This window comes from Mchenga conophoros, linkage group LG13, assembly GCF_057382185.1.
Source record: "Mchenga conophoros isolate Kocher_MC1m ecotype Shallow Benthic linkage group LG13, M_conophoros_male_GT1.1, whole genome shotgun sequence".
Classification (NCBI taxonomy): domain Eukaryota; kingdom Metazoa; phylum Chordata; class Actinopteri; order Cichliformes; family Cichlidae; genus Mchenga; species Mchenga conophoros.
In genome coordinates, this window is record NC_140538.1 from 2,803,723 (window position 1) to 2,829,167 (window position 25,445).

Below are 25,445 nucleotides of genomic sequence, written 5' to 3' on the forward strand. Positions count from 1 at the left end.
CCCAACTGAACACTGATGGTGGCTTTTGAATCTTCATCCTCATCATCAAAGCATAAAACCATGAGGAGAAGCAAAGCTGCAGAATGAAAAGCTCGATGTTGGCTTTTCCTTTAATCTGTCAGCCATATAAACGACGCGATCACCTCTGAAAGTCGATTCGAGCGACCAGCCATCAGCGAGGTCACAGGCCCCGCCCTTCCCCTCCAGGTTTTCTGCTCCAGTTGGCGCAGCTGAGGTCAGGGTTTGTGACCTCAGAGGACCTCTGACATCATTATCGCCCCCGCGGCTGCTGCTGCGGCTGCCATGACCGCACTGAGCACGTGCACCACATCTCTGCTTTTCATGCAGATATCCTTCTACGCTGTAATCCTTCTTAACCCGACATATTCCTAAAAGACCAGCAGAGCCTCAGTCACCTCCCTGCAGCCGCGCTCCACCTCCAGCAGGCTGCCCTACATACGCTGCTCTCCTCCTCCTCCTCCTCATCATCATCATCATTGTATTCCAGTCAGTTTTTTTATCCTCAGAAATCACACGAGAAAAAAAAGCATGCAAACTTGCACTAAAATCTGTGAAACAGCGAGGTGAAAGGTGAACCTGGTGAATCTGGTTCGACTATTCTTCACCTGTAGTTTGAATGCTGAACATTTGCCTGTTTAAATCATGAGACCAGTCACTATACAGAGATGTGCTTCTGAATGTGGACGATGTGTCTTCTGCTGCAGTGATGCAGTTCTGCTTGTGTTGAGTGATGCAAACAACTGATCGATCTAAACGCTTTAAACGTCAAAATTGATCATTAGACTTTTTTATGACACAACAGCGGTGAGTGTTCCCACCTTCTGCTCTTTGTAACTTAACGCCATCTTTCCGTTTTCGAGTTTTGGACATGATTTTGGAGGATATATCTTCGCAGCAGCGATTGACCGCAAAGTAAAGCTACCGGAAATGTACAACCCCACATCCGGTCTCAAACGAGGAAGTTAGCATTTTCTCGTGCACAGGGTCTATCAGCTCAAATCCAACGGCAGCCTTTGGAGCTGTTACAGGAACTATTATTACTAGAGACACTGAGACTGTGAAGGAGACCAAACAGGTGCGCTCGAAGTAAAGAGATCTTCACTCTGCCTGTACATTACATCAGCAGGTGTTTGCTTCTGCATAAACCCTCCAACACTGCCTATAAATATCATCATGGTCGCTCATTTAATCTCTAATAAGAGAGCCAAGAGATTTGTCCAGATCTGACTATTTAAATGTCAGAAATCTATTTTTTTTTCAGCTTGTTTGGTTTTTTAAGGTGAGATCCTGACTCCGCCCTCCTGAAAGAGTAGTGGAATGTCAGCAAGCAGTACTCGAGTAAATGTACTTCTACTTTCCTCGTTAGGTTGCGTGTACGCAGTCGGCCGGTGTGACCTGAGCTGACCGTGGGGCGGGCAGCGTCGACCTCGGCGGTGTCAGATTTGACCCAGAAAGCAGCGGCGCTGCACTGATCCTGTTCATTTGGTGGGGATTTTGGTCACAGATTACAAAAGCTCAATACCATTTGTTTTGTAACAAGCGTGTGAAGTCAACACTCATAAAAACGCTGCCACTCCGGACTTTGAAATACTGCAGGACCTCGTTACAGGCTTAATGACTGTTGAGCACATCCAGCGCTGAGGGAGCAGAAGCTCCCGCTAAGCTTTCCAAGGAAAAGTATTTCTTTGATTGTTTGGTCAAAATCTCCTCTGAAAGCCGCAGAACAAAACCAGAGGAGGGATTATCCTCCTTTGGAGAGGAAATGAAATTCTTCAGAAGAGGCACTTAAACGGGTTCCAGCTTCTGCGAGTGTGTGTTGGGGGGAAATACGAGCGGCGCTGTGCGACTTGTTAGCTCCAACAATTTGACACATCATCCAAAAAACGAGGCTCCAAAGCTCATTAGAACAACAGAAAGCGCAGCTGTGGGCTCGGCAAAACCAAACATCAAATCCTGAAAGATGAAGCCAATGAGGAAGGAAAAGCTGCAGTTCCTCTAACGTCCAGCAGAGGCACCAGCAGTGAGTCAGTCCCCATAGACCAGAAATAAACATGTTTACAGCCTGACACACAAACTGCTTCGTCTCTATGGGTAATTACCACCTTTGTAACACCTGTACAGGTGGAGAAAGCTTAAATTGTATTAAAGCTTAACATTTGCGCTAATAGGGGCGTGGCCTCTTTGACTGACATCACTAGCATTACCTGATAACTTAGTGCTTTACCTGTCTTGCTAAAACCAGGACGGTGATGACCACAATACTTAAACCAGTGATGTCACAGTAGCTACAGCCATCATTTATTTACAGCTTATATTTTTAAGACACACCCTCTAATGACAGCTGTAACAATGACTGAAGGATGGGGGGGAGGTCAGGTTGATGGAGCCGATGCACTTGAACAGGAAACTGATGTTTATGTCCAGTTTCATATCAGTATCTTAACCACATCTGTGCCTGTGTGATGCACAATTACAGTTTATTAGTGCATCTTCTTAATAGAGCTTGCTAGCATTAGCACTTTACCCTCGGGTGCTGAATGTAGTCCCTTCTGGCATTATCCAGAGCACTACTGTTCAGACTTCAGCCTTTTATGTACAGCCTAAGGTTTACCATCAAGTGACACTGCCCTCTAGTGGTGACTTGAAAAAGGGACAGAGGTGGTTAGGGTGGATGGATGGGTCAGCAGATGACAAAATATCTCCTTTGTGTCACATTTCAAAGAAGGTCTTGCCGTTATCTGTGTGATGTATCCATACAGGCTAACACTTTGCATCCCATGCTAGCTAGCATTAGCAGATAGCTTCCACACCATGTGGGCAAACGTTTGAGGCCAAAATACAAATGCAGTGGCTTCAAAATCTGAAGCCAAGAAACCAGTGAGTGACCTCATGATGATAGCGTGGAAGCTGGATCCCCATCTTTTATGTACAGTCTTTGCATTCGAACTAAAGTCAGATTGTTGAGTTTGTAGCAGAGCTGAAAACGTGAACCAAACTAGGCCAGTTTAAGTGGCAGCAAAGTGCAGCTTTGAACCCTGCTCAGTGTTTCTGACACATTCAGATTCTACAAAAATAGGCACACCTTCGTTCTTCTGAAAGGTTTAAGGCGTTGTGCTGAGGACATAAGGAGGTGATCAGCTGCCTCTTCAGTGAGTTTTATGTCTCAAAGATGGACTTGAGCATGTCATCTATCCTCAGTGTTTTACTTCTGCTGCTGAAATTTATGATAAAGTTTCATTTGGTGGAGAGCTGTGTCTCATGTATTTGAAACTCCTCAGATTTGAGCCGAGCCCTGCAAGGATCCTGATCACAGAGGAAACATGAAGCTCGGAGTAAAACGTGTGAATGTTTCATGGGGAAGGAAATGCTTTTGTCAGTTTGCGTGAGGCTCAGTGATGCGTTTCTGTGAGAGATGAGCATCACTGCGTTTACCGCAGGAGGAGCCCGAGAGGGGACGAGTGTGTCGGTAAACATTTGGTCGCGTTTGGCACATTCTGGGACAAAGTTTGAACACGCACCTCTTTAGTAAACTCCTGGGAAAACGGCGAGCTTCCCTCCGTGCCCAATCTTCTCCCCATCGTTGGATTTGAACAAACACAGTGATCAATGTGCACCGAGCTGGAAAAACAGCGAAACTTCGGCCTATTAGCGGTTTTTGGAGACCAGGCGGGTCCCTCAGTAACGGGGTCAGGAGTCTGTTGGCCTCCTAACACGTTGCGACTCCACCGGCCTCGAAGCTGTCTCCTCGCTTCATTCTCATTCGCCGGCCCGCAGCGTCTCTCACTCATTTGAATATTTTCTGGGCTGATGAGGATGCGAGGGCGGCGAACCGAGGGCCGAGAGGGTAACGTAATTGCAGGGGACAAAATAATGACCAGTTGCAGCAAAGTCGCTAAAGTGTGTCATCCATTAAAATGCAAGCGTGTGGCTGAGCACGCTTTGTGGCGTCGGCCTCGTTGGATGTGACAGCAGAAACAAGATGAAGTGAGGACACGCCACAGCGGCGTCCTCAGACCCTCTGATGCTTCCAGGGTTTTGAAAACTGTTCAGGACCTAACAGGTCCATGAGCTCCACATCACAAAATGATCCGGACGTAGATGGGATCACAGCTGGAAGATGACCTTAATTTAAGTTTGATCCAGTAAAACGTGACAAACATTAGCGTCCGCTGTTCACTCTGCGTGGGAAGAAAACTTGTTTCTACAGCGAAAAATGAAACTTCAAATCTGAGCGAGCGGCGAGCACGCTGCCACGGGAACGTGACATTGACAGAGAAATCCCCACTGACACGCCCGCTGTGGGCAAACCTCCACCCGCCCCACTCCTGCCAAACAGGTGACAACAGATTTAAGAGCTGCTCAGTCTTTGATTTTATTTATTTTCTGCTGTGTTTTACTCGCATCTATTTGAAAGAGTGTAAACACAAAACAGTGTTTTATTTTATTTTATATGCTGGAATATGCAGACAATAGGTTTAAATGTTAAACACATTTCTTCTTGCATATAGTTAAATTTTTGTTAAAAGATTAAAACTAATAAAACGAAATAAAAGTTTTAAAAGGAGACGTTTTCATTTGATTCAGTTTATATGATGCAGAAAAAATAGAACTGGGCTGGAAGGTCTTTGTCTTTATTACGTACTCAGGTTGTGTATCATGCTTTTAAAGAGTAACTAAGTAACTAATTCGTTTTGAAAATAAGTAACTTTAAACGTGTTTTTCTGCTGTCGTTATGAAGTTCAGCAGAGCAGTCAAAACAGCTGGAAGCATAATTTAAAAGTACTAATGGAGGTCCTGTAGAATATTCATAGTATGAAGGTAAAACTTTGGATTTATTAAATATAATAAAGTTATTAATCTAAAAAAATCAGCTGATTCTGAGGGGGTCAGGTGAACCAATGGGGACCTGTCTGTGTTTGTATTGGGCGTGAGAGAGGACGGGCTGTCTCAGTACAGACAGAGGATCATCAGGTAGAAGCTGAGAGGTCAGAAGGTCACCAGCGTCCTACAGGACACGATGAGGATTCCAAAGAGCTCGGCTCATGTTCACAAAATCAGACGAAGCTTCAGATGTTGAGAAGAGTCAAGAATGTCTTCAGTCAACTTCCAACCTCAGAAAACATCAAATTTAAGAAGTCGGGAAAGTTTTCCTGGCTTGGACTTCAGAACTTCAACGATTTGCTTTTAACGACTGGAGCAGAGGCGTCACAGCCCGACATTTAGTGTCATTAGGAACTGTTTGAGTTCTTTTGGCTTCACTCTGTTCTCCTTCAAACATTCCCTCGACCTCCTGAAACTGAAGGACAGCGAGGAGGAAGAGGAGCTGATTTGTGCGACTGTACCCAAAGCCTCATGGCCTCTTTGTGAGCTCGTCTGATGGGGATGTGCAGCCCTGATTTCCTGATTAGGACCCGCCTAAATAAAAGCTGGTCTCCTCCTCCTCATCATCCCCACACGCCAGGACGCGGGAAACCTCGTACAGGGGCGGAGTCACTGATGGTGTTTAAAGTTTAATAGTTGATGGACTGAGCAGATTTATGGACCGGATAAAGATCTGGGAAGTTTCCTGATCACTTAGGTCTCACCTTTGCCCCGTGACGCGGAGCTCCACCACGCTGGACGAAGTCGGTCTGTGAGGAAGTTCTTCGTTAATAAAATCTGCATGAAAACGACTCAAACGAAAAGATAAACGAGGATTTCTGATGTTTGGTGAATCTCGGGTGAGACGTGGAGTTCGCTGTGATACTTGTTTCACGCAATGCTGGAAATATTAAACATCAAACTCTTTCAGACTCAAAGACTTTTATTTTTTTAAGGAATGTTTGCAGGAAAAAAAAGCTTACAAAGTACGAGCACGCCACTTTCTAACCGCCAAACCTCACGATCAGTCCCATAACAAAGAAAGCACTCAAAGATACGCGGTGGTCTCCTCGTCCGGACAATAAATACATCACCACCATCGCTCCTCTGAAGTCATCGACATCTAACACCAGAAACTGGCGCCGTCGTCGATGCTGTGACGCCGCTGCCTGACTCGACGTTCCCGAGGAGCCGACCGTCACAAATGAATTTCGAGTACCCGAAAGTCCTGAACCCGCCGGAGCGGTCACGGCCGGTACTGTCGGTACTGCGACTGTGAAGCCAGAGGGTTTCCGAAGCGCAGCGGCGCCGTCGACCCGCCAAACGCAGTTCTGTAGCTCTGAGAGGACGGCCCGCCGCCGCTGCCCACGCCCAGTCCGAGCCCGACCCCCAGACCCTGTGTGCCCAGTCCCATCCCGCCACCAGGCCGCGCCAGGCCCTGATTCAGCATCCCTGTGTAGGGGGTCGACCCGTAGGAGAGTCCCAGGCCTCCGTACGGCCTGTGGGTGTGGTGTCCCAAAGCGGCGAGGACCATCGGCTGCACGTTCCTCCCCGGAGTGTCGAAGGAAAACTCCGGAGGGGGGCTGGTGGGTTTGGAGGGGGTGGAGGTCAGCGGGTCGAAGTCTCCTCCCGGGGACAAGAGCAGAGGAGGCAGCGATGAGGCGAGGGCGGCGTAGCCATCGGCAGCACCCAGCGGGGAGGCAGCGGGCGAGGAGGACGAGGAGGAGGAGAGGGCCCCGGTGAGGAGGGGCCGGGACCAGTCGTCTTTGAAGATCTGCACGGTCAGCGTGGAGACGAGCGGCAGCAGCCGGTTGGTGACGTGAGCCAGAACCAGCTGCTCGTTGGCGTCGCGGCGGATCCGGACGTGGGCGGAGCCAGCCTGAAACACAAGAACAGAGAGAGAGAAGAGCTAACTCTTCAGTAACTGCTCAGCAAAGCGATTAAATACAAACACGCTCCAGACCAGATCAATAACACACAGATTACAGTAAGCCTGATCATGCAGTTCCTCTGACGTCCACACGGGGCTCACTCCACATACACGCCTATATTAAAATGCCCATACGATGTCTATCGATGCCCAAATATGGTCACATCTGGCTCCGAAAACCCAAAATGAAGCAAAAAAAAAGCTTCAAAATGCAGAAACCAGCGGGTTATGTGACGGTGGCCACGCCCACATGGCCTGAAGTGTCTTCAAGTCCGTGACCCCGTTATCGGTGCGCAGACACGAGAGCGATCATCTGATCCAAAATCATGCAAACAGTTCAGATCCAAACTCGGAGACGAACAAAGACGTCTCCAGTGTTCCTGCAGCGCTCCTCGGGCAAACCGAGCGGCGTCACAAACGTGCGCTGAAACGAAGCTTAGCTGGACTCTAAACGCTGTTAAATCCAACCTCTCTGACCTTAAAACATTAAACACAGTTTGTCATTTCTGTTGTTGGGAATATTCAGACCTCACAAGGACAGACTCCCTCTCTTACACACGCACACACGCACGCACGCACACACACACACACACACACGCGCACACACACGCACGCACACACACGCACACACACACACACACACACACACACACACACACACACACACACACACACACGCGCACACACACGCACACACACACACACACGCACACACACATGCAGAGCAAATCGCCCCATGGGGCAGAAGTGCAGTCAGGGGGTCAAATCAGTTTGGACAGCTGCTTTGTTAGCAGTGGGCCAACAACCAACAGTTGTGTAACTGCAGCAGCATCACAAACGACAACACGAGGGGCGGTGGCATCGACAACACGAATACAAACAATAAAAACAGCATCAGGGCGAGGTAAACACGGGCGCTGCGCCACCCGGAGGCAGGCAGAGGAACGGCGGCCTTCATCCTTCATACCAGAGAGGAGCTTTCAGCAGACACACGCCTAACACAGAAGGTTTGGCCTGTAACCATGGATACTGTGGTGATGTCATCTTTAACCCCACAGACATGAGCCTCGGCTGGAAAACGCCTCCGTGCCTCGCAGCTCTTCGTTTACAGGAGATCCAAGAAGAAGTCTAAACTCAACCTGAAGTCGCCGATTTCAACCAAATTTAAACCTTGACAGGCTCAAAGCACCCACCCCTCCCACCCCATCGCCCCACCTGACCCAACCACTCCACCCATCTAAACCACCGGAACCAATGGGTGTGTTCACTGAAGTCTCGAGGGCGCTGCAGGGTGGATAAATTTGACTAAACGTTGTGTTTTGGTTTTATTAACATGTATGAGCCGAGTGATATGAAACTGTGCTAGCCTTATGTTAGCGTCTCAGTACAAAACTCCAACAGGAAAGCTGCTAATTTAAGATAATAAGCTATAAAGCAGAACTGAAAGCTGACTCATGAAGTGCAGATGAACTATTTTATCCCTGTTTGAACTTTGTTGTTTTTCATTAGCGACAGCTTCACTTTTACTTCCTCACTTTGTTTTTAGGACGTTAAAAAAAACGCAGGAAGTGGACAGGAAGTTCTCCTCGTGTGAACCTTCAGGCTCAACAGCAGCACGGTTAAATTATCCATAAATTATAATGAGCATCTGAGCCCGGCAGAGGAGACTGTCGGTGTGTGCGCTCCTCTCTGTGTGCGTCCCGCCCTGAAAGCCAGCTGGGTTTGTTTGCGTTGCGACGACAGCAACACGAACAACAACAACAACAACAACAACAACGCACCCCCAAAAAACAGAGAGGGAGAGGAGGGGGGAGCCAAGTCTCCGCATGAATGAGTCGTTCCTTCTTTTCGTCTCGTTGAACAAATCCCTGCAGATCATCGCTCTAATCCGACGAATGACGGAGGAGGGAGACGGGACAAACTCAACAGGAAGAGGAAGAACCGTCAGAGAGGAACTGATCAGCAGACCCTGAGAGACCTCCGACCCCGCTCTGTAAGTAACCCGATTCATTTCTTTAAAAGAGATCGCGGCGCCCTCACTTATTTATTTACTACGAGTCTGCAGAGCTGCACTCAGGCTCAGCCCAGGATACGTTTTCCTTATCGGGCTTCACTGATTCTAACGCCAGCGATCCGACGCCACGATTAACTGGATAAGTTAATCCAGAGTTTCTCCGTCGGCCTCTGTCACTCACCAGACATCCAAAGCCAACAGTCCAGAAGTGCTCGTTTCGGACCTCCAGCACCCCGTCCAGAGTCGACACCTGATTGGACACAAGAAGGCACAAATAGCCAATCATAATCAGTCAGTGTGCTGTTCTCTCAGCTGTTCCTAATAAAGTTTAACGTGGTTTACGGCGTTTGCTCGCTGGTTTCCCTCTGACGTTGACCTCGTGTTGTGTCTGAAGGACTCAGAAACCAAGCTGCCGTCACCGTTAACGTGAATGAAGGAAACATGAACAGCAGCCATGTTTGGAGGGTTAGCTCAGGACTCGTTAACTCTCTTTAACTAAAGTTCATGTTGTGAGTCCCTGATGGGCGGAGACGAACGCCATCGTACGACAGGAAGCTGAAAACGGAAGCTGTGAAATGATCCGCCCAGTCAGTAATCTGCTACTTCGTGGTTTGGATTGACTGTGAACGAAGTCGAGATCCTGAGCGTCGGTGAAATCGCAGTCGGCCCCGAGGCGGCCGGTCAGCTGCAGAGGTTTGAAATTCGGAGTTTCTGCACAGTTTAATGGTGCAGTGTGCTGGACACCCGATCGATACGTCAACAGTTACATTTGCGCTTGAAATTTGATCTTAAATGCCAAAAGTGACAGTTTTATGCAACAATCTGGACTCAATGTAAGTGATGTATGAAGCCTCGCAGGGAGAATTTGATTGGTGGATCCAGTTTATGTTTGGATTTTAAACTCTGGTTATGATGAATTCTGGGATAAAACTAAGCAGTAGAAACACTTCCTGATGTTGCAGTAACGCTGCGATAAAGCGCCGGCTCTCACCTCTCTCAGAAGCTTGTCCAGCTGCCCGATGATGTGGGAGGGCGTGGTCTGTGGGCGAGAGGCGGTTAATAATCATGATCACGTGGCTTCCATACCTGCATCATATTTTGGGGTTAAAGGCCAAAGGGGAGCGCACTGTCCCGTCTGTCTCACCTGCAGCAGCACTTTGCCGCTGTACACGCTCATGGGATACATGGTGCCGAAGGTCATGAGGGCGATGGCGACCGCAGACGCCGTGTCCACCGCGTTGAAGTTGCTGAGCACACAGATCACGGACACGAGAGAAGAAATGGTTCATCAAACATAAAGAAGATTTCCACTTTTCTAAAATAAATAAACGACATCACTGTCACCACCACAGATCCTGATATAATCCAGTCTGTAAATGAGCCGATACAAGCGCACAGTTCACTCTGAGGAAGACTTCAGAGGAATAAATGACAATATTCATGTTATTCGTTGAAGCTGGTCGACATTTTCATCTGTGCACGTTTGCCGCTCTAAGCTCAGCACAGCTGAAGATATAAAAGGGAAGCAGGGATGGAAACGGCATCAGCTGAACAAACTCGGGCTGGTTAAACAGATCGTGGACGAGCGTGAACGTGGGGATTTACATCCACGCAGATTAAATTCTTACTTGATTTCGATGAGCATGTAGGTGATGCACAGGGACAGAGCTCCCGCCATGTTGATCAGGACAAAGGGGTTCATGCGAGGCAGCAGCACGCTGCTCAGGCCTGGAACGATGCCACACAAACTACACACAGACACACACAGGGAAACAAACAGAAACAGGATTAGTGCACATGATCACCTCCACATTCTCCCACTGAACAAACTCCAAAAGCTCCTCCAGCGTCAATAAAACATAAAAATGATTAAAATACGACGAAACATGAAACAGGTCACTTCCTAAGGAAGCTTCCTTTACGTATGTTTCCTACATCCTAGTTTTGATTTATAATTTTTTTTCTAACTGTATATTATTAAAAATAAGTGCAGTTATGCTCACGTGCATGTTCTTTATAATTATAATGAAATTGTAGTTTTAAAGTAAGCTGCCCTTAAACTTGGTGAAGATGCAAAGCAGAGCCGAGCAGCCTGTTTGGAGACTTGTTTGGTGATCGTTGTGAATGAAACTGTCATTAAAATCAGACCAACACTCGGAGGAGCAGCAACGTTATCAACTGTGCAAGGACGGATGTGTGACAGTCACCTCCCCGTCGCACGAGCTCATTGGTCGTGCAGCGAGCGAATTAAAAAAAACAAAACTGTAAACATCACGTACGATGCATCCCGGAGGCGTCAGATGAACCAGGAGACCTATTGATCCATGAATCACTCAGCCTCAGCATTAATAACTCCTCCTCCACGTCTCGCCAGCTGCTCACGTGAAAACTTTCTGCCGAAGTTAAAATCTGTGGTTGGATTTGCTTCTGTTCACGTTTGCGCCCGTCGGCTTCGCTGCACAAAATCAGACTGTGCAAAAATAGGTGTGAACACACCTGAGGGGTTCTCGACTGATGACCTCACAGGGTTAACAGGACACCCTCACCTCATTGGCTCATCGCAGACACAGCAGCAGGTTCAACTTGTTAATAAAATGTCAAATTCTCGCACCTCTGAGTCTGTGTGCTCTCAAGTCTTTCTGGCGTCAAACAGGTAACAGGTGCGCAAAGGTATGAATTTAAACTGACTTCATAGTTTCATAGTATCTGGAATTCCTGAAACCCAGCAGCGTCTCTGGGAGGCAGAGCCCTGAATCCTCCGCTGTTTATATTTGTCTTCAGGTTTAGGCCTTTAACCCGATCACGCCATCATAATGGACTTTAGGGGGATTTGAACTGGACCTGATGGGATCATTCTTGTTTTGTTTCATGTTAGTTTAAGCTCCGACCGAGCTCCCGCACATCCTGCCTGAGCATCGGAGAAGAGCCGTCACACAAAAAACTCCCTCTCAGTTCATGCCAACAGCAGCAAATGGTTTAATGTGGGAGGAGCCGACGGGGACGCTGATCTAAACGATCCCGGGAGTTAAACGCTAAGGACCTGCTCCAAGAAGCAGCGATCCCGACTCCATGATCATCAGAAGGACGAGGAAATAGGCACTGAAGATGAAATATAGTTTATCCCACAGTACAAAAGAAAACCCTGATAAATGATAATAATACAGTGAAATATCAAAAAGAATTTAAAATGGTTTATTAAATACAGTCACATGTATCAGACAACAGCAGATATTAATATTTATACAGATACATGCTCATTATTTGCTGCTGGTTGGATAATAATAATAATAATAATAAAGAAGAAGTAACAAATATAATAAAGGTGTGCGATGAAAGTCGACCACCTGCAGGAACAGTTTGACCCCTCGACCTTTATTGTTCCTCTCAGCTGAGGTCAAAGGTCGCGCTAGCGTAAAAAACAGCACCTGTGGAGCTGTGGAAAGTTTCGGTTTCTTGCTCAAAGGCACTTCAGGAGGAAACGATGCATCTGACAGGACCTAATGTGATGTGACAGCGTGACGTGATGCAACGTGGCGTGACATGCGGTGGCGGGATGGTGTCCCGGTGGAGCGCCACACGTCGCGGTTCAGAGACAGCGGCGTGGCGCCGGATGTTCGGCCTGAGAAGACTCGACTGAAAGAGGTCAGAGAGGACCGCCCATCGATGACGCCTCGTCCATAGACGAAGATCGAACGCAGCCTGTGGACGGGCTCGCCGTCATTTTATAAACAGCTAAAGAGAAACGTTGGCCTCAGGACACGCTGCCAAAAATCCTGCTGTTCCAGCTGTGGCAGAAGAAAAGGACATCCTCCGTCCTAATCCTGCCCCAAAGCCTAAAAGAGCACCTCTACGGAGGGCCCACAGTGCCAACAACCAAAATCCATAACATGAAACGCAGCAAAAAGACCTCGCGCCCCTGGTGAGACTGAATATGTCACATGGCCGCACTCTGCCGCCGCTGCCTGGGCGTGTATCATTAGATGATGATTAGAAAGAACGCAGAGACACGCATGTCAACACGTAATTAACGTCAAACATGTCATTCAGAGAGGCGTGTGCTCGCCACGGGCGGAGCTGGAGGAACAGACGAGGGGGGGGGACATCACATGTTTAGCAGCAACAACAGAAATGCACGTGCTCCTCCTTTAATGTCTTCAAGGTCAGCTGACGGCGTCATCAGATCCTGCGGCGGCTCCTCGGACGGTGAATAATGGAGGGCCGGGCAGGACGCGGCGATGTTAGCGGGATACTCGAGCACATGTTGTGATTCACCGGAGGACGCTCCGCGTTCATATCTGAGCCGCGGCGAGGAAACCTGAGCGATGATTCACGACACGGGAGCTGCTGGGTTCCCCTCGCCAGGCTTAGGAGGTGCTTTTATGTCCCCGCAGGACCTTTGCGGGGACATAAAAGGTGTCTTAGGTGTCTTCCTCATCATCATCGTCACTGCTCGTAGCTTTAAGATTGCAAAGATTCATCAGGATCATTTAATTAAAGAAAAAATGGATGTTTGGAGAGTTTTTTCCTTTAATTTACGTAAAACTGAGGCACAGACGAAACAAAATGACCATCTGATCTTGTTACTGAAGGAAAGCTCCGGGCTCTTTAATCTGACATTCAGTGAAAAACTGAGTCTGCACACTGTGAGACTTCCTGTCTTTAGTGTTGGACTGGAAAGAGCAAAAGACAAAAAGGAGGCGAGACTCAGAGTGTCGAGGATGAGCCTGACAATCCCAGCGATCCCATAATCCCCGCTGATGCATTGATATAATTTGACATGTGACCTTGTGTGTGCTCATCCAGAGCGGCTGCAGGATTTAAGCAAAGTCACAAACGAACTCTTGATACCCCGTGGCGCTCTGCCGGCTCCACAACGAACCCGATAACAAGAAGACAAACGCCCAAACTGCAACCCGTTAACCTGTGGGAAAACTCCAGTTTAGGTAAGGGGCGGAGCCTGGACACAGCGCTGCAGGAGGCAGGACCACGACTACTCGATCACTGTGAACTCTCCAGGCTGAACGCGGGCTCGACTGAAGCGCCGTCCGAAGCATGCAGCGATCTGCTTAGGGGACCAATCACATTTAAAGTTGCTGCTGGTTGAAGTCGTTCACGCCCATTGGAGACAAATGATTGTTTATTTGAAACAACGACAACGGAGTCGGTATAAATGCACGCGGTCCAGCGCTGAAGCTTTGAACTCGGCGTTTTCACTGATACCATCTGAGGAACACCTGACACCTCATTAACCACTGAGCACACCTGGGATAATCCTCTAAAGCCCGTCCACGTTTAAACCAATTAACTTGTTGCGTACACTTTGTAGCCGGTCACTAGTGGACATTCGTAGATAACCCTTTAATGCTTTTACCACCTCGTGCATCCATCAGCAGCATCCTTGACTCACGCTGAGTGTGATGCAGGTTTGAATCTCTGTCAGAGGTTCTGATGGAGCTGCAGGGAATTACGATCGACATGTACGGACATGTTTCATTTCTACTAGGGATGGACCGATATCACGCATCGGTCCGATACTGACCTAGATTACTGGATTGGATATCGGAGAGACATAAAAAATCTAATCTGATCCATTCAATATCACCAAAGCACCTCCCAAAACTAGCGACACGGCGTAATTCAGCTCATAACGTTAGCACGTCGGAGCAGTATGCGTCACGTGATAGAGCGGCTGTGGCGTGCGAGACCTGTCGGCGGTCTGGTTGAGCATTTGAAGCCTGGCTACCAAAAAGTAACAAAGTGGCATCGTGCCATCTCTAATTTCTACACTGCAGTTTGTTTATAAATAACGTCGTTCCCGTGGCTACGCTTTTAGCATCCCGGCCTAGTTCCAGAAAACATCTGCAGGAAAAAAACTCCAGATCAACACAATTTAAGACAAACTGGTTTCCAGTCTCAGCTTCCACCCACAAATATCAGGTGTGCAGATATTCAGCTCCCTGCAGCCTGACTCGAGTTCACAGTGAACTGTGACGGACCCGTGGAATTCAGGAAGCAGGGAGGAGTACAGACTCCTCCCTGCTTCCTGAATATGAAACAATAATTTACATCCAGCCTGTGAGCACATAAAGGCATCAGGAAAGGTAAAATTCATGCAAGGTGAAGCGTTATTGGAGCCAGTGTGACTGCCCCCTGCTGGCCATCAGAAACACTTCTCTATTTGCGACACGTCTCAGATCCGGGAGCTACGGCCCGACGGCTCCCGAGGGAAACGTCTGCATTTCGAGCCGCTAAAAGCTTCTCCGTGTTCAGCAGCGAGCGTCTGACTGAGCCGTGTCTGTTTGCTGCTGAGCAGGTACTCCGCTGTGGCTTTTTAGAGCTTCTCCTCTGAACACAGACGCCTGCTGCGAGTGAAAACAACGCTACGGGCAACCGCTCTCGCGCTGTCACAATATTTTCACATCGTCATTAGAAAAAAACGCCAGTTTAAAAAAAGAGAGAGAAGAAGACGCTCAGTGATACAGCAAGTGTTTTTTACTTCAATGCAAAAGGAGTCCTGCATACAATAACCTGAAATATGACACAACACAGCAGCTCAATGTAAACATCACATGATCTGCAAGGAAACAATTAAATATGTGTAAAGACTTCAGCTCATACAGACGTTCAACGATGAACATCTGCAGTCACACATCTGTCTGCTGCCCAGGTGTTTGGGGGCTAATCTAAGCTCATTGTGACATCACTAGTCTAGTCCAATCATCTTTGTGCTGGCCTTCTCCAGGCCAATCAATTTAGATGGAAAAAAGAAAATAAAGAGAAAATTAAATTACCAACTGAGTTAAGTTGGTAGAGATTTCTAAGTGTCGAATGATTTTGACTGTGGTCAGACGTCCTGCCTGCACGGGCAGAAAAAGGCGTGGGACTCCGTGACCTCCGTGGCACAATCACGTCTCCTGTGACCAACAAGTCGCCTCCATCAGAGGTCAACCATCCATCATGTTATCAAGGTGATGCAGAGACTAGTCTCCGCCCACCTGAGAGCACAGGTAGAACCTCCCTTGACCCTGAGAGGTTTGCACGCAGACTGAATCTGGGGGTGGCTGATGCAGTCCTCTGCATGCACGGTTAGAAACGCCTCTTCTGGTTCCTCACGTGCATTGACACGATTCAGCAGCTGCTACTGAGAGAGAAGCTGCAGGAAACACCTCAGGAGGCGATAACGTCTCCATTCCTGCTCACCTTCGACACTTTGAGGTCAGAAACACTCTGGATGTGTTAGTGATGTTCAGGAGGAGGAGGACAGATCTTCTCCTGCATGTGATAGCAGCAGAGATGGTGAGAGGACGGCTACACAGCTGCCGTCTGGGACAGGATGTCAGGGAGGTCCAAGAGTGCGCGTACCTGGGCGTCCACATTGATAACAGGCCGAGCTGCAAGACCAGTGCAGAGGCTGGATACGAGAAGGATCCGAGCAGGCTCTGCTTCCAGGGAAAGCACCACAGTGGATTTCTGCAGTAAGATGGGGGAGCAGCATCGAGCTGCAGCCTCCAGCAGATGGGATAAACTGATCAGGAAGTCGGGCTCTGGGATTGGAGGTCACCAAGAAACAGTGATCCATCATGGATAATCCCGACCACCTCCTGCTCCTCCTCTAACACACAGGAGCTGCCCTGAGCGCAGACGCAGGAAGACACATCTGCCAGATGTTGTTGTGACTCTTCATCATGTCTGCCGTAACAAACGCACAAATCCAGACATAATAAAGAATTTCTCATCTCTGTATGTAAACGTAGACAAATGTGCTATAAATAAAGTTACTATTTAAAAAAAACTGAAGACGGTGCAGCGATGCTTGGAAGTAACCGGACGAGCAGGATCAGGGCTTGTTAATCCAAATCTGCACGTTTTTTACTTCCTCTGTCTCTCTCCTCCCTGGTGGCAACTTACACACACACACACGCACACACACACACGCACACGCGCACACACACACGCGCACGCACACGCATACACACACACGCACGCACACACACATGCACAGAGCTCAGGCTTCTGGCTGGTGAGGCTGACCGAGCAGCAGGCTTTATATAACCCAGTTGGCCCTCAGACCATGCTGGGGTTAAATGGGGACAGGCTGTGATAACACACACACAGTAACACACACACAGCATCTCTGTGTGTGTCTCTCCCACACGCAGTCAAAGAGTGGAAACTAGGCTGGGACGTCCTGTTCACTTCTGCCCTCTCAGCCAATCACAGCGCAGTTCTGTTGCACAACTCTCCAGGCTGTCACCCTGAGTAACCCGCGCCGACTGAGCCGCTGACTCTCAGCGTGTGTGTGTGTGTGTGCGTGTGTGTGCAGACATCGTATATTTCACCCACTTCGGATGCCGGAGCGATGCAGCAGCATGGAATATTTATCACAGGAGCAGCAGAGGCTTCAGAGCCGGTCGACAGGTTGCACACGGGAAGTTGCCTTTGGTGTTTCATCAGACGCGACGACACAATTATCAAACACCGATTAATGCTTCATGCTTTGATTGCATAACTTGACATAAGGAAGCTGAATTCTGGGAAGCATTTCAAATTTCTGATTCCATGTTTCTATTTTTGGATTCGACTGCAGCAGCTTTGCACGATTCACTGTTAAAAATAATCAACGTTTACCTCACCTGCTGGATAATAAGCCCCGCCCACATATAAAGCACATCGTGCGTCACCCGACTGCCACCTAGTGGACAGTCTTGGCTACTCGCTTGCTTATTTACCGCCTCTCACACGTCCGTAAAGAGCAACCTTTGTTCTCATTGGCAGTCACTGGGTTTGGACTGATTTCATCAGCCAGCAACGACTCGCCAACCACTCGGGGAACACAAACTTTTTCCTGGAGACGTGTGGCTGTCAGAGGGTCATCGGCCAGTCTGTGTGTCTGCGTCACTGACGCCTTATTTCGCTTTCATTTGCTTAATGTCACTTCCTGAGGTCATCAGCCATTGTCCAACTCTCAATTCTCCCTCAGCTCTAAAAATCAAACACTGCGGCGCCGCTGAGATTCAAAACGTCCAAATTCCTCCAGTTCAAACGGACGGATCAGTGTGGCTGTTTCCCCGGGTCGGCCACGACCCAGGCTGAGAGTGACGGGTGCAGGGGTTTGATGATGCTGCAGAAGAGTCGTGCCTGTTGTTGCTGACGTCTCGTTCTCTTAAACCAACCATCGATCGGCCTCAGAAAGACTCGCGGTTATGATAATATTCACTGAACTAACGCAGCATCAGTGGCGTAGCTTCGGAGGCTTTTCCTTCCTGACCAAGGAAAACGTCTGCAGTTCTTCTGGGCGTTGATCCTCCGGATCAACAGAATTTAAGACAAACTCTGCTCTGGTGCAAAGTCTCAGCTTCCAACCACAAATATCAGGTGACCAGAAACTGTCAGCGGAGGGATATTCAGCCCCCTGCTGCCTCGCCTCTGCAGACAGAAACTGATCTAACAGCTGTTTCTGAGAAGACAAATCAATGAGGCTAACCTTTGACCCCAGAGGCCATACACCTGGGCACACACAGGGTGTAACATACAGGATGGATGTGTGTGTGTGAGTGTAAGCAGAGCGAGGAAGCGTCCTTACCTTCGACTTAAATCTGCCACATGCTCCTGAAGCCAACTGCTGCTAGCCGCTGAGGAGAGAGAAAGATCGGTTTAATACAGCAACAAAAACCACACGCAGCCTGTCTGAGGGTGGAGCGGTGGTGGAGCGGTGCACGGACACGATGAGCCCGGCTCGTTGATGGCTGCACTTGTTAAACTGTTCAGATCAAACACGAGGAAACTGGGGTCAGTGTCCCATTTAAAACCAAAGGAAGGTTATTTTTAACCTCCTAACTCTTTGATGGCATTTTTAATCTTTGCTATTTGGGCTGACTGCGACCTGATGAATGTAAAAACAAAGAGTTGCCTGATTTTTGTTTCTGACAAAAATGTGATGTCCACATATGAGGAGCCAGGTCCTCGGAGGTTAGACTGAGTTGACTTTCTTCTTTTTTTAAACTTTTCTGTTTTGGAAAATGTGGTTTCTGCCCTTCGAGCCCTTCATGATGTCACTCCTGTATTTAACGCCTCTGCCTGAATACAAACGTGATTGGTCGGATCATCAACACTGATCGCAGACCCTCTCACCTGCGCCACATTAATCTTACAGTTCTCATTGGATAAGAGCATGGGCGGTGCTGGAAGGTAACTTATTACATTTACTCGAATACTTCTGTGCTATGGTGCCATGGTTTTCTGGAAATACATCAAATACTCAACTTTGTAATTTATACTTTTACAAGGGTATTATTTTATGTAATATTTTAAGTATAAGATTCTGTATTATTAAAGTTCATGTTTAGATCAGAGTGAAGATTAAAGGAACAACGTTTTTTATACTTATGTGCTCACCGCACACGTATGACCCCAGCTGTAGGAATATTTTCTGCTCATAAAATTGTTTCCTGTTTCTGCTCCTGCATCTTTTCACTACAGGCTTTGATTTTGTCGCTGAACACAGCCGAGCTACGAGATTTACCGCTGCAGGTACTCAGTGCTCAAAGTGATGATTAACAGAGCTCAGCTGACAGAGATGAGTCGGGCTTATGAACAAAATGATAGAAAACCATATCGGATCTCTTTCTGAGTCAGCTGTAGAGGAAGCAGGTGTGACAGACTCCGCCCAGCCTGCGTCCTGGCCCGGGTCCTTCAGCGTTACAGTTTCAGACACGATGACGCTTGTTGTGGAGGAACGGAGAAGCTCGAGATGGAGAGTGGAGGACACGTTTCTGTCTCAGTGCTGCATGAAGGTCCCAGCTGTTTCACTCCACAGCTGCCTCCGTCAGCTCCGTCCTATAGATCTGACACTCGCAGACTCCCGCTCACCCAAACCTGCAAAACTGTACATCGCAGTTTTCTTCTACTTCTTTTTTGGTTGTTGGGTGGGCGGGGGTGGGGGGAATCTGATTACAGTGTTTAAAGTGAGGAGGGCGTAGCCGCCTCCATGATGAGGGATAAAAACACCTCCCACTCGTCTTTAAAAAAAGATAAGCGCTCTCGCTCGGCTGCGCCGTCCCACCTTTAATGTTTGAAGACACCGCGAGGCCCGAAGGCTCAGCGTCGGGTCAAAGGCCCTTCACATCCCATCCTGCTCAACCCCCGAGTGTGTGTGTGTGTGTGAGGGAGAGTGTGTGTGCTCTGTTTGTTTTGCTAGCAGGGTGAGTCAGTCTAAACAAACATTTTAATGGAGTGACTTATTTATGATCCGTGTGCACGAGGACGCCGTGTGTGTGTGTGTGTGTGTGTGTGTGTGTGTTGGCATGTCTTTCTGCTCGCATGGCCCCCTGGCACACTACATTACCACAGTCTGGAACATGGTTGCGTAATGCACTTTTAGTCTCGCTCCATCAGAGATGCTGTGTGTGTGTGCGTGCGTGTGTGTGTGTGTGTGTGTGTGTGTGTAATGAGTGAGAGATTGTGTGCTTCAGCAAAGTTAAGTGCCCGTGTGTGTTTGTGTGCGAGCGTGTGCAGCTTCATCCCCCTCCTGTTCCAAAATGTCAGATGTTAAGTGATGTTGAGACTGCTCCGAACGCAAGAACAGACAGCTGACGAACGCGCACACACACACACACACACACACACACACACACACACACACACACACACACACACACACACACACACACACACACTCTGACCTCATTCATCGGTAGACTGTTCATGCAGTGAGTCAGCCGGAGAGGAGAGGAGACGAGGGGAACACATGAGAGGAAAGGAGAGGAGGAGAGGATCTGTCGGTCTCCTTCCATCTTTTTATTTCTCCACATGATGACGGTTTGGATTTTTAAGGAGAAATGATGGGAAAAGGAGGCTGGAGTGAAGGAATGAAGGGAGCAAAGAAGGCTCTAAGCTGTGTGGCTTGTTGTTCATGGACCTTTCAGGCTCCTCCTCCCTGCACAGGTGTACACCTGGTTGGCCAGGTATAGTCTGAGGTTTATTTTTACCTTTTCATCCATCAGATTTTTCAAGTTCAGTTATCGCTACGAATCTCAGGTGGACTTCAACTCCAACATTAGTTCTTTTTCTGCTCTGGAGAATTTTAATTCCAGTTATTATAGGCAGGGTGGAGCGGGTGGAGACGAGTGTCAGGGGTGAGCTGTGACAGAAGGTGAGCAGGAAGACTGAAAGAGGAGGTTTAAAGATGGCACTGAGATGGCGATGGTTTGGAGACGGTGGAGCTGAGCTGATGTTCGCTGGGAGCGAGCGGGATCATCTCCTCCACAGAAGTCTGCATCCTACGTGGGTGGACGGCCAGTCGACTCCTGGTGCTTTTAAATGTTCTTAAAAGGGACTTCAGGAAACCTTCAGGAGCATGGAGCTGCGTTACCCCTTTAAGACCTACCATAGAACCAAGTCCGCCAGAGCTTACTTTATATTTTTACATGCTGCGGAGCCATTTCTGGGAGCATTTCAAGCTGCTATACATCAATACAACTGTTATAGCCCAAATTTTAATAATATTTATGCATTAAATCCATAGTAACCACATTAATTGCAAAAAAGTGCAACAAACTACTGAAATATTGAAATCGTTTTTTTTTTTTAACATATATTTCTAATTAGAGAAATTTAAGAGGTTTATCCCTCAAAACTTTAAATACAATAAAGTTGCAAAAAATAGTTTACAACAACAGGAAATTTATTTTGAGTGCCTTCATAGTTTTATTTTTGAGATACAGCAATTTTTATACACTGCAGGAAAAACAAAAAACAATCCTATGATGCAAATTTGCAAAGAAAACAGCAGGTGCATCAAAATAAACTATTTCCAGCAGTGCAATTCGAGTTCTAAGCATCCCAGAAACTATTCAGAAAAGCATAAAGTCAAACATGACTTTATGCACCAGTATAAAAAACACCAGTATAGGCTTTTAAGGCCTACAAGTAAAAAAACTACATTTTCCGCGAAAATGACGTCACTTCCGGTTTCGGACAGGTAATGGCGGACATGCGATAGTTCGCGCTGACGTCTGTTTCACTGTGGGAAGTGTTACGACAGCTGATCGGATCAGCAAAGCGTTTTTCTGGAATATTACGTTTTTGTTCCTGCAAGCGCTTTTTATGCAATTTTTGCAAAGCTATATGTGGAAGGAAACTGTGACCGAGGACAAGCTGATGGCATAAGATGTAAGTACAACTCCTCCGGTTTCATATGCAAAAAAAATTATTGCGCTAGCTTACACGGTTCAGGTTCTACAGGGATTTAAAAATAGTTACACAAAACGGAGCGTGCTGCTCTGACCGGCTTTAAAGAGTTAAAGCTTCAAATCTAAAGACATTCATTTCACTCTTGTTTGTAAAAGGCTCTGAATCCATTAGGTTTGGGTAGAACTCAGTCCGTTTTTGATATGTGCTTCAAAATGATGCCCCAAACCTTTAGATAACACGTCTCACAGAAATCTTAGTGATGGGTTCAGATAACAATAGCAACTGCATACACACATTCTTGTTTTGCTATCTTAGTGAGGACATCTACTTGAAAAATAAATGCCTAACCCTTAGCCTAAGCCTAACCATAACCCAACTGTAACCCTGACACTAAAACCACATTTTGAGTCTCAAAAATACCTTCAAACTTGTGGGGACCCCACGAAGATATGAATACACACACACACACACACACACACACACACACACACACACACACACACACACAGAGCAGGTGGGGACACGCACTGGTTTAACTGCGATGAAGAGGCAGGACGTACCTTCTGAGACGTAGGCGAATGGTTTGTTCCTGACCGACAGTAAAGTCAGCAGGTTGAAGAAGAGAGCGACGAAGGTCCCGACCAGCAGACGCCCGCTGCAGACAGAGAGAAACACGTTCAACATGTTATCCAGACACGGTTAGGTCTGCAAACGTTCCCACAGGAACACAGGGTTCACATGTAGGCACGACAGATCTGAATCAAAGGATCGGACTCTGATCGCCTCAATTCAAGGAGCCAAACACAAATATTGCTTTAAAAGTTTATGACTGCAGTCGCTTTTGTACATTTTCAGATAAAGAAGTAGAATAAAGTCCATGAAATAAATCTAAGATACACTTTTTGTATTTTAAATATACGTGTTAAAGGAATGACGGTAGATTGTGGATGGGATTAAGATGCTGGAACGATGGCTTCAACTTATATTTGCGTTTTCTTTCTATTTAAATGAAATAATTTGTGCTGGCAACCTCAGGTGTGCCATCTTCTTTATATATTGCGTTCACTGAGATTTTTGTATTTTTTAGCTGCGGCTCTTTGAGCATCGAGCTCTGATTGGCATGGATGAATTTCCATCGATCAGAGTTGGATTCAGGAGATGATGAACGGCGTGCTGCACAGAACTGTAGAGGTTACGAGGAAAGGTGAACGCTGTGAACTCCAATAAGTCTTTGAAACATCTGAAATTCTTATGATTGGTCACGAGGTTATTGTAGTTATCTAAAACTAAAAACTTAAACTTGACCTTTAAAAAACTGAAACCTCGAGAGTTTCACTTACTAAACAAAACAAACACTGAAACAGTGAAGTGGAGCAAACAGACTGAGCCCCCACGTGGCCACACCCTCGCCTCCCCGAGACCTTTTCCAGCGATCGGGCCCTCAGATCATCTGATCAGGGTCCACATCGACCGCGCTCTCAAGGCTGTACCTCCTAAAGTGTGACGCAGCCCTGAAAACGCACGTTTACGGGGTCGCCTTTCCTTCATCTGTCATCACTGATCTTATTCAGCTACAGCCATGGATGCTGGGATATGTACGCCTCTTTAACTGGTGAAGCACTGCTCTAAGACACGCTGTACACATAAAGGTAAAACTTTTAGAGGATCATCGGACCAACAATTTTAAGGTCTAAAATCTAAAAAAAAAAAAAAAGACGTCATCAGCAAGCTAAACAGCTGAAGTACAGATTAACGTTTTTAATTAACATCCTTGTAATAAGAGCCTGTAAATAGATGCTTAGTAAACCATGTTAATGAGACTTAATAAACAAACAAACACAGAGTTTGAGCTCGACGGCTGTTTGAGTGATTAAAATTTAATGGTTAATGTTTTTAAGGCTTTGTCTTTGTGTCCCCAGAAGAAGTCGAGTGACTGTGTAGTATGAGCACAGATTTACACACACACACACACACACACACACACACACACACACACACACACACACACACACACACACCAATACACTAATCACACGGGACAATCCATTTAAGAGCCTAGAAATTTGGTCCAAACAATCAGCGGGAGGCGAAACGCTGCCCGACGGTGAGCCAGAATAACTGGATGATAACCTCCTCCTCCCTTTAAAAAGGAGATTAAAGAGAGAGAGAGTGTGTGTGAATGTCTCTCGCTCGGCGGACACCTTTCATGCCGTCCAATCACATCTCGTCAGAGAGGAGAGAGAGAGAGCAGAGTGGGGGGCGGGGGGGGGGTAATCTCGTCACAAGAGACAGGTTTAAAGCTCGCTGTTTTATTTTATAAAAGCCGTCGCTAATCTGCTTTAGAACCGAGAGAGATGGACAAAGATGGAGAGGGGACGAGCGAGAGAGGAGAAATTATATTGCAGAAATCAATAATCATGATTGTTTTGGTCAGATTTTAAAACAACTATCACTGACTCAGGGTCGTCTGCTAGGGAGTTTAGGGGAGTCGTCATGTAGTCAGTATAAAAGAGGGCCGCAGTTTCTGAAACACGAAGCCGATACTGCCCTAAACCTGCATTCTATTTAATATCCACCAGGGGGCGACAGGTGTGGGACGAAAAAGACTTCTAGACCTGCTGAAACTAAGAGAAAACTGTCAAAATCAACAACCTGTAGTGATGACTGGAAAAATAACAATCGGTGAGCTGGTTCTAAAAGTGAGGTTGAGACGAGCGATGGAGGCAACCACCAATCAGAGTGAAGGGTACGACTGATTGACTTATTCTGAGTGGTAAACATATCAGAGGGCTACCTGTGGATCCTGAAATACCAACCACCAGATACAAAACAATGCATGAAACTTAAACTAAAGTTATCGAAGGATCACTTTGCATGAACGCGGGACATCAGCGCGAGGTGTTTCTGACATGGAAGGCCAGCCTGAAACCTCCACCATGAGAAGTATTGCTGTGTCACGTGGGGGTAACAAGAAGCTTGGGCAGCATCAGGTTATCCCCAAGCTTTCCTGGACTAACCCGGGGTCTCCTTTTGGTTTGGAACTCCAAAGGGAGGCGTCCTGACATCCAGGAGACGAACTCGGCTGACCACTTCCATCTGAGTTCACGACTGTTAGCAACTCAGCTCTCTTTACCGCGATGGTTTGGTACAGTGCTCGCATCACTGGGACCGTCGAGAAACTAAAATATCAACCAGCGACTTCCCATTCAGACGCAAACTGAGTTAAACTTTGATGTTTGGCTGCGCCGATGCCTCAAAGGTTCAGTAAAACCTCCACGCTCCACCTTCCCAACGCTCATATCTCCACTCTGATTACCTTGATGTTTATTCCAGACTTCACAAGAAATCTGAACAACCTACAGAAAACTCTGAAACCAGGAAAACACTCGGTAGGTATGGAAAACATAAACGATACCACCGAGGGAGGAA

At 47.3% G+C, this 25,445-nt stretch overlaps 1 protein-coding gene across 1 annotated transcript in view; it reads right to left on the reverse strand.

The window, feature by feature from the left end:
- Window positions 1-5,995: 5,995 nt before the first annotated feature.
- Window positions 5,996-25,445, reverse strand: part of slc30a6 (solute carrier family 30 member 6) — a 59,840-nt gene continuing 40,390 nt past the window's right edge. Inside the window, exons 9-15 of the mRNA XM_085296071.1 lie at window positions 22,577-22,671; window positions 18,409-18,457; window positions 10,454-10,573; window positions 9,970-10,072; window positions 9,817-9,864; window positions 9,007-9,075; window positions 5,996-6,760 (exon numbers count right to left, since the gene is read on the reverse strand). Coding sequence (XP_085152197.1) covers window positions 6,128-6,760; window positions 9,007-9,075; window positions 9,817-9,864; window positions 9,970-10,072; window positions 10,454-10,573; window positions 18,409-18,457; window positions 22,577-22,671 — 1,117 coding nt within the window. The 3' untranslated portion in view covers window positions 5,996-6,127. The remainder of the gene's footprint in view (window positions 6,761-9,006; window positions 9,076-9,816; window positions 9,865-9,969; window positions 10,073-10,453; window positions 10,574-18,408; window positions 18,458-22,576; window positions 22,672-25,445) is intronic.